Genomic DNA, 16,320 nt, shown 5'->3' on the forward strand with positions numbered 1-16,320 from the left:
TATTATCTATTTTAGGAAGTGTTTGTATATTCTGTTGCCTTTGGATAGAGAGTTCTAAAAAATGTCAATTTATAGGCTTATTTAAGAATATTAATTCATTCTGTACCACTTTCATTATTATCTTTGTATATAATCTTCCATCTTGACTGGCATTCCTTCTCTGAAGAGTTTTAGAGAAAGTTTTTAGTTTTTGACGTGCAAAGAACATCTTATGATATGTGATTACTTTCTGGTTTTCTTGTATTGTGATCAGATAATGTTTTGTGTACTAATTCTACTTTGGAGCTTATTTAGATTTCTTTTTGGCTCAATATATGGCCAGTTTTTATCAGTGTTCCATGAGCACTTGAAATATAGTGCTTTGTGTATTTTCACAGACAATAGTTCATTATCAAACCAATTTTAAAAATTAATCATTACATATTCTAAACTCTTACTCATTGTTGTCTACCCAGTTTCTCATGGCCTGTGAGAAACAGAGTGCCCTTTACTGTGTTCTTTTCTCTATTTTTCCTTCCATCTTCTGCTCTGTGAATGTTGGTGCCATATAATTTAGTATGTAGTATATAGAAATTTGGCATATAGAAATAGGAAATTTATTTTTATTATGACCTATTTGTTCATTTAATAAACTTTTAGCCTGAATTCTACTTTATCTGTTAGAAAGATCACAATCCCTTATATTTCTTTACATGGTATATTTTTGCCTATCATTCTATTTTCAATCTTTCTGGATTGTTTTATATGCTTCTTGTTTACAACATAGTGTCAACAACCAGTAAAGATGTCTTCTAATAGCTTATTTGAGCCAAACTGATGATATGCTGGGGAGTAAGATCTCAAGTGCTACAGAGAATGACAGTTTTGCAGTTTCTTTTATACATTTGGAATTAAGGAGAGAATAAGGAAGGTTCAATGAAGATGGGAAAAAGCAAGATAGCGTTAGCTCTGTGATTGGATAATAAGACAGTTAATGAGATTATGTGCTCCCTTAAGGGTGGCTGTATTTCTAAAACATTCGGAAAATAGGCACTTCAAAGCTGGGTTAACCTAGATGCACAAAAATAATGCATAGGGCTTGCTTAAGGTGAAGGTAAACCATTTTTTTAAAGATTTTATTTATTTATTTTTAGAGAGAGAGAGAGAGAGAAACATCAATGTGCGGTTGCTGGGGGTTATGGCCTGCAACCCCGGCATGTACCCTGGCTGGGAATCGAACCTGGGACACTTTGGTTCCCAGCCCGTGCTCAGTCCACTGAGATACGCCAGCCAGGGCTAGAAGGTAAACCTTTTATAGGCTGGGAGCATGACTGACTACCCTTCATGACCTGCCCAGTTAGGAATTTATGATAGGATCACCGTCTGATGTTACTTTTAGTTAGATTTATTATAAAGCCCCTTTTTTGTCTACAGTATAGCATTGATGTTTTGAGATTTCAGATTTTTGCTTTTTCAGATTTCAGTGTGAAAATCTCAAGTGAGGTAAGCCAAATATTTTTAGTTTTAGTTTTTAAGGAAAGGTTTTTACCACTTATTCTAGTTTTTATTTGTACATGTACTACTGACATTTAAGAATGTGTATTTAACTCCAATGAATACCTTTATCATTATAATATTATATAGTAACCTTGATTCTCTATTTTCTTGGACATAGTTCCTTGCTATGATAAAAATTAGTATGTCTCTTTTTCCTTCTTCCTCTTTAACCTCTTCTCCATCACTAGATTTTGGCAGTTATCTTAGTTTGCTTTTATAACATTAAACATGCTTCTATTTACAATTTTAATTGTGAACTTTAAAGGATATCTTTTAACTGTCATTTTACAAGTGAAGCCAGTGAATCTTTTTTACCTGTCCCACTTTCTTTTCTCTTTCTCCTTCCAATTTGTCTTCAATGTAAATTTTTTTCTCAGTGGTAGAGTGCCTGTTTCAGGCTTACGCTATAATTAAATATAGTTCGTGCTCATCACCAGTACTTTTGCTATAGTTTCCCTAGTCATTTCTTGGTTGCTGCAGCAGTTTTCTCCAAGAAGGGCTCATGAGAACAGTATTCTTTGAGTTGTTGCATCTTTAAATTGTTGGTCCCTAGCTTTTATAGTGAAAAACATTTTGGCTTTCTTAAGATCTTGAAAATATTGCTCTATAATCTTTCATTGAATGCCACTGTAAGGAGACATGTAAGACATGTAAGGCTAGCCAAAACTTTTTTCTCCCTTTCAAAATTGACTGATGTCTTTTCTTGGCTGTTTCTTAATTTTTAGAATCCAGGAACTTTACTGCATTGAGTCTCCTCATGAAATCATTATAGGCTTTTTTCCCCCAGCATATGATGTATTCTTTCAGTATGTAGATTTATATCAATTTTTTATTTTAGGGAAATTTTCTTGAATTATCTTGAACTATTCATTCTGTTCTATTGTTTTAGTCTTTTTATTTAGAGATTCCAGTTATGCATATATTGATCCTTTCTCTCTCCCTCCTCCCGCCCTGTGCCCCTCTTCAGTCTCCTCCTTTTTTTCCATTTTATTTCCTCCCCTAACACAAATACTTCACTCACTACTCAATTCTCTGCCGGCTGGATCTCTCCCATCACTGTACTTACTATTTAATCAAGAAAATAAAACACTTTCTTACTGTACATACCAATGATATCTTAATTGCTGCAGCCAATAAACACTTTTCATATCTTATCCTCAGCACTGTATTAAACAGTGCTAACCACTCCTTTTTGATATTCTATATCCTTTAGATGTGTGTGCCTGTGTCGTCTTCTGATTTTTAACATGTCTGTGAGTGTTACTGAGTTGAATTTTTTCATCTTCTGACTATATCATAAATGCTGTCTTTCTTTGTGATTTACTCCATTGTCCAGTGATTTTTATCTCTGTTTATTGTAGTCAATTTTATTTATATACCTTGTTCCCTCTCATGATTTAGAAATCTGTAATTCTAACTCAGATGTTTCAGATTACTATATCCAATTTCTTATTATTCAAAGATGTTCCTTAAATTTCCCATAGCCCAAACTACACTTACCATCTTCCTTCTGACAACCTCCCACACTTCTTATCTCATTTTATGGCATTGTCAGTCAACCATCACTTAAATTAGAAATTTAGGAGTTATTACAGACTTCTCCTTACGCCTTCTAACCCACAGCCAAGTTGTCACCAGGCTCTATAGTTTTACTTTATAAATATTTCTCAATTCTGTTTGCTGTTTTATGCCCACAGTCACTACCTAGTTTGGTCCCCTGTTTCTTTCTTTGACCACTGTAAAGGCCTTCTGTCTGCAGCCTGGATTTTCCAGACCCCGTCAGCATAAAATCACCAAAGTGCTCTGAAGGTGTGAATCAGATGGTTTCACTCTCCACTATCCCTGTCATGTCTCCTTAGACTTAGTACCAGGCTGGGCACGTATTTCCTTATGTCTTTAATAATTTTAAAATATACTTTAATAATTTTTACCTGATAATTACATTTGAAGTTTTAGCCATCTATCCATGCTGTTTGTATTTCTACTGATGTTCACTTATAATGCATTATTTCATGAGGTGCTTTAAATTTTTATTTTAAGTACATTTTCAGTGGGGCTTTATCAGTAGGATTTATTTTGCCTGTATTAAACACCTTCTGTGGAGAGATTCTGAATTTGCTTTTTCCAAGTACCTCAGGAGTGTATCCTTTTAAAGGATAATTTAAAATTAAAACTTATTTATTTATTTATTTATTTATTTATTGAGACAGAGAAACATTGATTTGTTGTTCCACTAATTTATGCATTCATTGGTTGCTCCTGTATGTGCCCTGACCAAGGATCGAAGCAGTACCCTTGGCATATCAGGATGAGGGTTGAACCAATTAAGCTACCCAGCCAGGGCAGGACCATTTTTGTGTTACTTTTATGTCTTGATTGTTCCATACTAAGGAGATGGTGTAAATTCAAATCCCAAATCCACCTTCAGGCAGGTCTTTATTGTGAACTCTTGGAGAGGACAAATTTATTCCACTGAGTCCAGGTCGATGCTGACAACATTTCTTTCCATCCTTCTTTGTCTATAGGCAGATTTTTGTTCTAATTTCCTTTCAGAAAGGATGCAGCTTTTCAGGAACCTGATTTTAGCCAGATTCTTTTTTCAGTTTCTTATGTTGCAAGATTTAAGACCTTAGCTTCTTTTTGGCATTAAAACACAAGCTCTTAAATGACCAAAAAATTTATAGGACAGTCTTAAGTTGACAGCTCAGGGCTTATTGCTTAGGTTTTAGTCCCCATTTTGGTTTTCAATTCTGGTCTTGGGAGCTTAGCTGTGTATTTTCAACAATGTTCATTAAAATTTCCCCAGCATTTCTAGGGAGATTTCCCCCCCCAGGTTATCTGGTCTACTGTATTCTCATACAGGGTTGAAATTTGATAAAGCTTTAACACTGTTCAAATGTGTGGTTTCACTTCCTATTTTTGAAGAATCTAAATAAGATTTTAAATGTAGTCATGAAGAATATTGAAGATTTTAAATGTAGTCATGAAGAATAAAGGAATCAGATAGATGGGTCAAGAATCTCCCTATAATCCTTTCAGGGTTATAGGTCCTTTTTTTGATATTTCTCTCAAATAATAAGAATTTCTCAGTTTTGATATTTTGTCAAACAACTGCTAGCATATAGTATTTTCTTCACATAACCCCTTCTCCCTTCTGAAGGGAATTTTTTTCCACCAATAATCTAGGCCTTTTAAGATTTTTAAAAAAGAAAACCATTTCTCTGCAGCCAGGAGAAAGTGAAAGAGTACTGCTGAAATCTGATGCTTGGTTATATGACAATTTTCAGTCATAATAAGCTATTCTCCCTCAAACTGATTCTCTTAAAAAAGGCCAAAATTATAGGTTGCTCTTCACTTGATATGAGTCTGTACATGATGAGTTTAAAGCGACCAAAATATTATGAAACTGAGAAGTTAAGTCAACTTAAAATAGCTGGTTTGGAGGATTGTGATAAAATATGGGCAGACTTTATCATCTGAGCCACCAACAGAACCAACTAGATCCTGTTACCATGTGATGTATTTTATTCTGATTTTTTTTCTTACAAATTTTCTTTACAAAGTTGTGAGAATACGTATTTTTTGCCTAGTGTTTATCATAAGGTTATTGTAAACTCTTTATAAACTTGTAATATCTACATAATATTTTATTTAAATAGCAAATTTACTTAACTATTTTCCCATGTAGTATATTTAATTTTTATTTCTTTCTCCTATACCCCTCCTCCTGCTTCTGTACAGAAGCAAATATCTTAATGCATTATAAATTTTTTCTTAAAAATATTAGGATAAATCTCCAGATAGAATTTCAGTGTAAAAATTGTTTCACATGTTTAAGACTTTTGACACATAGTGCCAAATTGTTTACCAAAAACATGATATAAAGTTGTATTCCCCAACAACCTTAAACAGACCACTTTCATTTTATGTTGTGTCTAACCAGTGAGCCACTGGACAAAGATATGATGCTGTTGCTTTCTTTATGGTTCTTCTACAGGATATGGTTCCTGTCATCGTTGATTACTGCCTTCTGCTACAGCGAAAGTAAGTATACATTGCCTGTCAGATTCAATTATTTTGAATTCAGGTTGCCTCTTGCTTATATTATAATTTACTGCTATGAATTGTATGCATTTGATTGGACAGTTTTTTAAATTAAATTTACAGAAATTTGATTCTTTTACAATATTCAGTCCATTTACCTAATAAAGTTAACTTTTCCAAAACAGATTCTGTGGGTGTATCATGTATGTGTTTGTGTGGCAGGATAGTAGAGGTAAAGAGTATAGCTGACAAGAGAGCAATACTTTTTAAAGATCTGAAGAGTAAAAGTATATGATGCATGTACTGTATATGTATGCTCTTATGAACCATCACTAAAACGCGTGTTTCATACCACCAAAAACAGGGCAGGGGTCGTTGTGCTTCTGCAGTGTCTCTGGCTGGAGCCTTTTAGTTTAAAAGAAAGTGGTATAAATAAACCTCTTTTTTTTAGTGATCTTATTCCAGTTCCTAAGCCCCAGTCTTTCTAAACAATGTCCAATCTTTCACATAAAGAGCCTGAATTAAAGTACAATTGTAATTCTGTACTCTTCAAAATCATATTCTGATTGATTTTCAGGCACATGAGCCCTGTGGTTTAAGGATATAAGAAATTTGTTCTGTATCTATGAAATATGCCATTGGTACTTTAATAGGTATTACATTGAATCCATAAATTGCTTTGGGTAGTATGGACATTTTGATGATATTAATTCTTCCGATCCATGAGCACAGTATATGTTTCCATTTGTTTGTGTCTTCCTTAATTTCTTTCTCCAGTGTTGTGTAGTTTTCTGAGTACAGGTCTTTTATCTCCTTGGTTAGGTTTATTCCTAGGGTATTTTATTTTTCTTGTTGCTGTATCAAATCGGATTTTTCCCCCTGATTTCTGTTTCTGATGTTTCATTGTTGGTATACAAAAATGACTTTGATTTCTGGATATTGACTTTGTATCCCACTGTTTTGCCAAATTCATTTATTACAGGTTGAGCAGTTTTTTGGTGGAGTCTATAGGATTTTCTGTGTACACTATCATGGCATCTGCAAACAATGACAGTTTTGCTTCCTCCTTTCCAATTTGGATGCCTTTTATTTCCTTTTCTTGTCTGATTGCTGTGGCTAGGACTTCCAATACTATGTGGAATAGAAGTGGTAAAAGCAGACATCCTTGTTTTGTTCCTGATCTTAGTGGGAAAGTTTTTAGTTTTTGCCCATTGAGTATGATGTTGGCTGTAGGTCTCTCATATATGGCCTTTATTATGTTGAGGAATACTACATCTATTCCTACTTTGTTAAGTGCTTTTATCATAAATGGGTGCTGTACCTTATCAAATTCTTTTTCTGAATCCACTGATATGATCATGTTTATTTTGTCTTTGCTTTTGTTAATGTGATGTATTACATTATTGATTTGCAAATATTGTACCATCCTTGCATCCCTGGGATGAATCCCACTTGGTCATGGTGTATGATCTTTTTAATGTATTGCTGGATGTGTTTTGCCAATATTTTGTTGAGGATTTTAGCATCTATGTTCATCAGCAATATTGGCCTGAAGTTTTCTTTCTTTGTTGTGTCTTTATCTGGTTTGGGGATTAGAATGGTGCTGGCTTCATAAAAAGAGTTTGAGAGTCTTCCATTTTCTTGGATTTCTTGAAATAGTCTGTAAAGGATAGGGGTTAGCTCTTAAATGCTTTATAGAATTCTCCTGTGAAACTGTCTGGTTTAGGGTTGTGTGTCAGGAGTTTTTTTATAACTGCTTCAATTTCATCTGCTGTTATTGATCTTTTCAGGCTTTCTGCTTCTTCACTGAGTTTTGGAAAATAATATTTTTCTAGAAATTTCTCCATTTCACCTAGGTTTTCAAATTTCTTAGCATATAGTTCTTTGTAGTAATTTCTTACAATCCTTTGTATTTCTGTGGTGTCAGTTGTAATCTCTCCTCTTTCATTTCAGATTGTGTTTATTTGGGTCCTCTCTCTTTTTTTCTTGATGAGCTTGCTTAAAGGCTTGTCAATTTTGTTTACATTTTCAAAGAACCCACTCCTGGATTTATTGATCCTTAGAATTGTGCTTTTAGTCTCTATGTCATTTAATTCTGCTCTGATCTTGGTTATTCCCTTCCTTCTACTTGCTCTGGGCTGTCTTTGTTGTTGTTCTTGGAGTTCTTATAGGCGTAGGGTTAGGTTGTTTATTTGAAATGTTTCTATTTTTTTTTAGGTAGGCCTGTATCACTATGAACTTCCCTCTCAGGACTACCTTCATTGTGTTCCATAAATGTTGGGTTGTTGTGAGTTCATTTTCATTTGTTTCCAGAAACTTTTTGAAAGGCATGTTTCACAGATATAGAACAAACACTTCAAAAATTTACATGGAACCATAAATGATCCCAAATAGTTGCAGCAATTTTGAGAAAGAAGAGCAAAGTAGGAGAGATCACAATATCTGATATCGGACTTGTATTACAGTATCAAAACAGCCTGCTACTGGCATAAGAACAGACACATCGACCAATGGAATAGAATAGAGAGCCCAGAAATAAACCCAGGTCTCTACAGTCAATTAATATTCAACAAAGGGGGCGACAGCATAAAATGGAGCAAAAATAGCCTCTTAACAAATGGTGTTGGGAAAGCTGGACCACTACATGGAAAAAAATGAAACTGGAGCACCAACTTATACCATAAACAAAAATAAATTCAAGGTGGATAAAAGATTTAAATTTAAGTTGTGAAACCATTAAATTCCTAGAGGAGAACATAGGCAGGAAAATCTCAGCTATTCCATGCAGCAGTTTTCACTGATGTGTCCCCTAGAGCAAGGAACATAAAGGAAAGAATAAACAAATGGGACCTCATCAAAATAAAAAGCTTCTGCACAGCTAAAGAAAACAGCATTAAAATTAAAAGAGAACCAACCATATGGGAAAACATATTTGCCAATGACACCTCAGACAAGGGATTGATCTCCAAAATATATAAAGAACTCACACAACTCCACTTTAATAAGACGAGCAATCCAATTAGAAATGGGCAAAGGACTTGAACAGACACTTCTAAAAGGAGGACATACAGAGGGTCCAAAGACATGAAAAAATGCTCAGTATCACCAGCATCAGAGAGATGCAAATTAAAACTACAATGAGGTACCACTTCACACTGGTCAGAATGGCCATCATAGACAAAGCAACAAACAAGTGTTGGAGATGTTGTGGAGAAAAGGGAACCCTAGCACACTGTTGGTGGGATTCCAGACTAGTGCAACCATTATGGAAAACAGTATGGAACTTCCTCAGAAAACTAAAAATGGAACTGCCTTTTGATCTGGCAATTCCACTGCTGGCATTATATCCTAAGAACCCTGAAACACCAATCCAAAAGAACCTATGCACCCCAATGTTTATAGCAGCATTATTTACAATAGCCAAGTGCTGGAAGCAACCTAGGTGCCCATCAGTAAATGAATGGATTAAAAAAACTATGGTACATTTACACAATGGGATTCTATGCAGCAGAAAGAAAGAAGGAGCTCCTACCCTTTGCAACAGCATGGATGGAAGTGGAGAGCATTATGCTAAATGAAGTAAGCCAGGCAGTGAGGGACAAATACCATATGATCTCACCATTAACAGGAACCTAATCAACAAAATGAACAAGCAAGCAGAGTATAGCAAAAGACATTGAGATTGAGAATAGGCTGACAATGACCAGAGGGGAGAGGGGAGGGTATAATGGTGGGAAAGGGTGAAGGGTTTACAGGAATAATTATAAAGAACACATGGACAATAACAAGGGGAGGGGTGGAAACAGTGGAGGGAGATGGGGAAGGGTCGGAGGGGGGGAGGGAGGCAGAAAACTACTTGAACAATAATTTAAAAAATGTTAAAAAATGTATCAGAATGTTCTACAAACACACAAAAAAAGGGTATAAGAAATTTGATTAGAACAGTCAAAGGAGATTCCTACTTTTCTGATCATGTTTTATTTTTAATTTTATTTATTTATTTATTTGTAATATTTAAAGTGTACAAGTTTATTAGTGTTTCTTATTTTATTTTTCAATTATAGTTGACATTCAATATTATTATATATGAGTTTTAGGTGTACATCATAGCATTTAAACATTTATATAATTTATAAAGCGATACCCCCAATAATTCTAGTACCCACCTGACACCATACATAGTACCCACCTGACACCTTCCTACATTTTTTCAATTTTTCCCCCTTTCCCCCACTCCATCCAACTTATCCCCCAGTTCCATAGTCAATCCTCATACCATTTTCCATGTCCATGGGTCCTTTATATATGTTCTTTGACTAATCCCTTCATCTTTTTCAATCACTCCCTGCCTCCCCTTCCCCTCTTACAGCTGTCAGTCTGCTCTTGATTAGGCTTTGTTGGTTTCATAGTAACTATGTAATTTAACCAGTTATTATTACATAATAACTGTAATTTGTACTGGTTCACAAATTTTCTACACTTACAATAACAGCTCCCTACATGCGAGGTATTGTCCTAAGCCCTTTTAATTGATCTAATTTTTGTTACAGTGAGATAGTTATTATTATCTTCACTTTACATAGGAGGTTCTAGAGGTAGAAAGCCATTAAATTACTTGCCAAAGCTCAGTGACACTTTTTTTGAGGAGCAGAGGTGGGCTAATACAGTTAGTCTGGCTCCTGGACTCCTTCTTAACCACTAGCTTATACCACTTTCTGAGTGGTAGAGAACAAATGTGAGGACCTAATGGAGATCCTCCTAAAATTCTATACTACACTGACTTGTCTCATGAATTTTTATATATTCACGTATCCTGAATCATAAAAGGTGGATCACACTTTGATAGTGTCAGTGATGGTCATCAAGAGGGCTGTTACTTGCTGTCAGATCTCTAAGTCACAAAGAGCTACAGAAAATGCTTCCTCAGGGCTAACATTTATTCCAGTGTTTTAGCTACACTGTTATATGTAATTATCCATTGAAATGTATTGTATTCACAGTTGGGATGTTGTTGAGAACGTTGTTTTATGTTATACATTGTCTTCTTTATGTGGGCCTCAGGGAGAGATTTCTCACAAATGTTAGTACCAGAAATACTTTTGCATCTCTGTATAGTTAGTTCACTTTTACCTGGTGGACAGTGAATTGCGTAGCTGATTACTGTTTCCTAAAAAGTTAAGAGTCATAATATACTAACTTCACCCTAGCTTTTCTTTACTTAGTTTTCTCTGTACCCCACTTTTCACACTTACTTCCTTGTTATTTATTGTGTAGTTTTTTAAACAAGCCTCAGTATTTTGTAGATCAGTTCAAATATTTCATTTTTTTAAATCCTTATAATTGCAATGTAAGAGAGGTACTTTTATCTTTATTTTCAGGTGAGGAAATTGATATTAATATGAATAAGTACTGGAATCAATCCACATCTTCAATTGAGATAATTATAAATGAGATAAAATAAAGCACCTAAAAGAACAAATTTTTGTTTAGAGCAAAAAGACATATCTTTATTAAATGGAGTAAATCTACCTAGAATGGTACCAGGTAGAAAGAAGCTATTCAGTACCTGATGGTTGAATTAATTAAATAATTTTGCCTCCTGGTTTGCTGGGTGACTTGTGATCATTATTTCATTGAATGTGTGAATACTATCTCAGTGACCTAAAGTTGAAAGGGCCCTAGCAGTTGTAAGGTGAAGGATTATATAGACAAAAAGAAAAAAGTCTGTTCATTCCTTCAGAATTATTTTGTGCTAGTCCCAAACATGTTCTTATAAAAAATGTAGCTTTGTTTCAGTGTGGTATCTTTCTTCCTAACTAGACACTTTATACCATCTTCTTTGATATTTCTCCCCAGTTTTATTGAAAAATAATTGACATATAGCACTGTATAAGTTTAAGGCATACAGCAAGATGGTTTGATTTTTATATATTGTGAAATGACTACCACAATAGGTTCAACTAACATCCATCTTATATAGGCACAGTAAAAAGGAAAAAAGGAGAAAATGTTCCTCTTGTAAGAATACTTAGGATTTACTCTACTGACAACTTCCTTATATGTCATACTGCAGTAGTAGCTACTGTCATCATGTTATATCTTGCGTTCCTAGTACTTGTTTATCTTACAGCTGGAAGTTTGTATCTTTTGGCCACCTTCTTCCAATTTTCCCTTCCCCCACTCTCACATCTGGTAACCACAAGCATGATCTCTTTGTTAAATTTTTTTTTAGATTCCACATGTGAGATCATACAGTATTTGTCTTTTTATGTCTGACTTATTTCACTTAGCATATTGCCTTCACGGTTTATTCATGTTGTTGCAAATGGTAGGATTCCCTCATATTTTATATACCTATAATGCACACACATATACATGCTACAACTTCATTATTCATTCATCCATCAGTAGACACTTAAGATGTGTCCATGGCTTGGTGTTTATGAATAATGCTGCCGTGAACATTGGGGTGTAGATGGTCCTTCCGATTTCTGTGGTATCTGTTGTAATGTCTCCTTTTTCGTTTATGTTAACATGGGTTCTCTTTTCTGTCCCCCTTGCTTAGTCTAGCTAAGGTTTGTCAATTTTGTGTGTTCTTTTCTATTGCTTTTCTGTTTTCTATTTTATTTATTTCTTCTCTAAACTTGATTATTTCCTTTTTCCACTAGTTTGGGGCTCTGCTTGTTCTTTTTCTACTTCTTTTGATGTAGTTAGGTTGTTTATTTAGGATCTTCCTTCTTGTTGTAGGTGTTTGTTATGAACTTCCCTCTTAGAAATGCTTTTGCTGCATCCCATAAGTTCTGGTATTAATTGTGTTTCCATTTTCTTTTGTCTCAAGAAAATCTTTTATTTCCCCTTTCATTTCTTCTTTGACCCATTGGTGTTCAGGAGAGTGTTGTTTAGTTCATGAGTTTATGAATTTCTGAGTTTTATTCTTGTTACTGATTTCTGGTTTCATTCCACTATGGTCATGGAAGATACTTGGTATGATTTCAGTTTTCTTGAATTTGCTAAGACTTGTTCTGTGGCCTGACATATGGTCTATCCTAGAAAATGTTCCATGTGTACTTGAGAAGAATTTGTACTCTGCTTTTGTTGTATAGAATGTTCTGGGTATGTCTGCTATGTACATTTGATCTGTAGTGTTGCTCAAATCAGCTCTTATTGATTCTCTGGATGATCTATTCATTATTGAGAATGGGGTGTTAAAGTCACCAACTATTATTGAATTACTGTTTATTCTCCTTTTAGCTCTATTAGTTTTTGCTTTATATATTTAGGTACTCTAATATTGGGCACATGAATGTTTACAATTATATCTCCTTGGTGGATTGATCCCTTTGTCATTATATAATGACCTTTTTGTCTCCTTTACCATTTTTAGTTTAAAGTCTATTTTGTCTGATACAAGCATAGCTACCCCTACTTTTTGTTTGTTTGTTTGTTGGCCATTTGCTTGAAATACCCTTTTGTGTCCCTGTACTCTCAGTCTGTGTGTATATCTAAGACTAAAGTGAGCCTCTCACTGGAAGTGTGTTGTTAGAGTTTGGTTTTCTTTTTTAAAGCCATTCAGCCATTCTGTATCTTTTAATTACAGAATTTAATCTGTTTATGTTTAAAGTGATATTGATAAGGAAGGACTTTTTATTCATTGTTTTCTGTTTTTGTGTATTCATTATTCCTAATTACTTATCCTTCTGCACTTTTCAATATGTTTTGATGTCTTCTGGTATCAGTATGCTTTGACTTCTTTACCACATTCTTTTGTGTAGTTAGTACAGGATTTTCCCTTGTGGTTACCATGAGGCTTACATTAAATATCTTAAACTTATAACACTGTATTTTAAACTGAAAACAACTTAACTACAATAGAATTTATAAACCTTTTACTTTTACTTCTCCTCCTCTCTACATTTGAGGCTATTGCTGTTACAATTTACATGTTTTTTTATATTGTGTTACTAATAATAGATTATTGTAGTTATGGTTATTTTTACTGCATTTATCCTTTTTAACTTTCAAACCAAAGTTGTAAGTGAATTATGCACCACTATTACCATATTGTGGAGTCTAACTCTGACTGTGTGTTTACCATTACCACTGAGATTCCTTCTACCTCTTTATGATGTTAATTAACATTTTTTAAACTTCCACTCAAAGAACTCTCTTTAGCATTTCTTTTTTTTTTTTTTTTTTTTTTAAAGATTATTTTAAAGATTTTATTTATTTATTTCTAGAGAGGGAAGGGAGGGAGATAGACAGAGAGAGAGAGAGAGAAACATCAATGTGCAGTTGCTGGGGGTTATGGCCTGCAACCCAGGAATGTACCCTGTCTGGGAATCGAACCTGGGACACTTTGGTTCCCAGCCCGCGCTCAATCCACTGAGCTACGCCAGCCAGGGCAGCATTTCTTATAAGGCAGGTCAGTTTTTGTTTATTTGGAAAAGTCTTAATCCGTTCTCTGTTTTTTGAAGGGCAGCTTTGCTGGGTATCAATTCTTGGTTGACCATTTTCCCCTAATGTTTTGAATGTGTCATCACCTTTCCTCCTGGCCTTAAAAATTTCTGTTGAGAAATTACAAGTGTTCTCTTGTATGTAACTTTTGTTTTTTCTTTTGCTGCTCTTAATATTCTTTCTTTGTCTTTGCATTTTGAAAATTTAATTATAAATGCCTTGGTGTAACCCTGTTCAGGTTCAACCTATTTAGTGTCCTTTGGGCCTTATGCATCTAGATGTCCAGTTTTCTCCCCAGATTTGGAGAGTGTTCAACCATTATTGCTTTAAATATACTTTCTGTTCCTTTCTTTTTCTCTTTTCCTTCTGGAATTCCCCTAATGTGAATAATGTTTCATTTCATGTGAACCATAATTTCCATAGGCTTTCTTGATTTAATTTTTTTTATTTTTGCTCCTCTTACTGGGTCATTTATAGTGTCCTATTCTCCAGGTCACTGATTCTTTCCTCTGTGTGGTCAAGTCTGCTTTTGAAACTCACTATTAAATTCTTGAGTTCAGTTATTGTATTTTTCAAGATTAGGATTTCTAGTGGGTTTTTTGCATGCTTGTTTTGTTTTTCGTTTTCGGATAGTTGCTATTTTCTTGTCAAACTTCTCTTTTGGTTCCTGCATTGTTTTCCTAATTTTGTTTAGTTGACTGTGTTTTCTTTTTTTTTTTTTAAGATTTTATTTATTTATTTATTTTTAGAGAGGGAAGGGAAGAGGGGAGAGAGAGAGAGAGAGAGAGAGAGAGAGAGAGAGAGAAACATCAGTGTGCGGTTGCTGGGGGTCATGGCCTGCAACCCAGGCACGTACCCTGACTGAGAATCGAACCTGTGACACTTTGGTTTGCAGCCCACGCTCAATCCACTGAGCTACACCAGCCAGGGCTTTGTCTGTGTTTTCTTGTATTTCACTAAACTTCCTTAAGAGGATTATTCTGAATTCTTTGGTAGTGCATAGATCTCCATTTATTTAGGGTCAGTTATTGTGGCTTTATTAGTTTTTTTGTTTGTTTTTTTTTTTGGTGGTATCACAGCTACCTGATTTTTTAATGATCCTTGATTCCTTACATTGGTATCTGTGCATTTGAATAATTGGGCTCCTTTTTCAGAATTTACAGGTTCGCTTTGACAGAGACAGTATTTCACCAATTAGTTCAGATTTCTGAGTGTGTCTGCTAGTAATGTCCTTGGGCCTGCTGCCCTGGTCTGTTTTTGGGTGAGACAACTGTTCAAGCTCTGAGTGTAGGCATGGAGGTGGATTGCCACTGGCTGAACAGTTGGGTAGCACTGCTCGCTTGGTTCCCTGACCAATTGAGGCTGTAGGGGGGGCTCCAGGTTGCCTGGGTTCTCTGGTCAGGCTTACTAGATGGTCAGGACTGCATACTGTATTCAGTAGTAATGGAACTATGAATTAGTTTCCCTGTCCTAGCAGGGCAGTAGGATGAGACCTCTAGGGCCTGTACAGCTCATTGTTTGGGGACCTAAATCAAGCCACAATGTGCATTGACCTCTTTGGTCAGGAGAGGCCACCACTTTTGCTCTGCAGACAGGGGATACCACCAGCTGTGCTCTCTATTCAAATGTCACTGTACATAGGGCTCAAGAATCGTCTATACACTTCCTCACGTGCTCTAGTTAGGTTTCCTGGTGTGAGAGCTGAAGGCTATATTCAGCAATGAACAGGGCTATGAATTGGAGTTCCTGCCTGAGCACAGGGGAGAAGCATCCCTATACCCAATAAAGCTCTGTGTTGTCTAAACTCAAGCCAGCCCACACCTCAAGTTCCCTTAATAAATAAGGCCATTGGTTTTGTGCTTCACTCTATAAACTCTGCCCGCCTGCCTCTCAGTCACAAGTTCCACTGGGCCACACAGTGTCCATGAGTTGTCTCCAGCCTTTCTGGTTAGATAGGGCCAGAAGATACTCTCCATAGTGGGTGAGACTGTGATTCATCTCCATGCCTGGGCATGAGCAAATCAGGCTCTAGGGCTAGCAAACCCCTGTGTTTGAGGATTTTAATTAGGCAGATCTGCACTCTGCCAAGTTCCCTGGTCTGAGTGTACCTCTGACTTGGTTCTGCAGATAAGCAAAGCCTCCAGTTGGGATTACTATTTGGGCTCTGCAGATATGACATCCATTTGCCAAGATCTCCATGCTGGTGACTGTAAGCCCTGCCCCCTTCTCCATCACAGATTCCCAGTTGTTGAGCCTTGCAGATCCCCTGCAACTTTTGTGGCACAA

The 16,320-nt window shown here is 35.6% G+C and overlaps 1 protein-coding gene across 5 annotated transcripts in view; it reads left to right on the forward strand.

Moving 5' to 3' along the window:
• Positions 1-16,320, forward strand: part of VPS8 (VPS8 subunit of CORVET complex) — a 253,795-nt gene that overhangs the window by 84,823 nt on the left and 152,652 nt on the right. For all 5 annotated transcript variants that reach the window (XM_028504348.2, XM_028504351.2, XM_036017796.1 and 2 more), the window contains one exon: positions 5,534-5,580. In XM_028504348.2, the coding sequence (XP_028360149.1) occupies positions 5,534-5,580 (47 nt within the window). The remainder of the gene's footprint in view (positions 1-5,533; positions 5,581-16,320) is intronic.

This window comes from Phyllostomus discolor, chromosome 2 (assembly GCF_004126475.2).
Source record: "Phyllostomus discolor isolate MPI-MPIP mPhyDis1 chromosome 2, mPhyDis1.pri.v3, whole genome shotgun sequence".
Taxonomy (NCBI): domain Eukaryota; kingdom Metazoa; phylum Chordata; class Mammalia; order Chiroptera; family Phyllostomidae; genus Phyllostomus; species Phyllostomus discolor.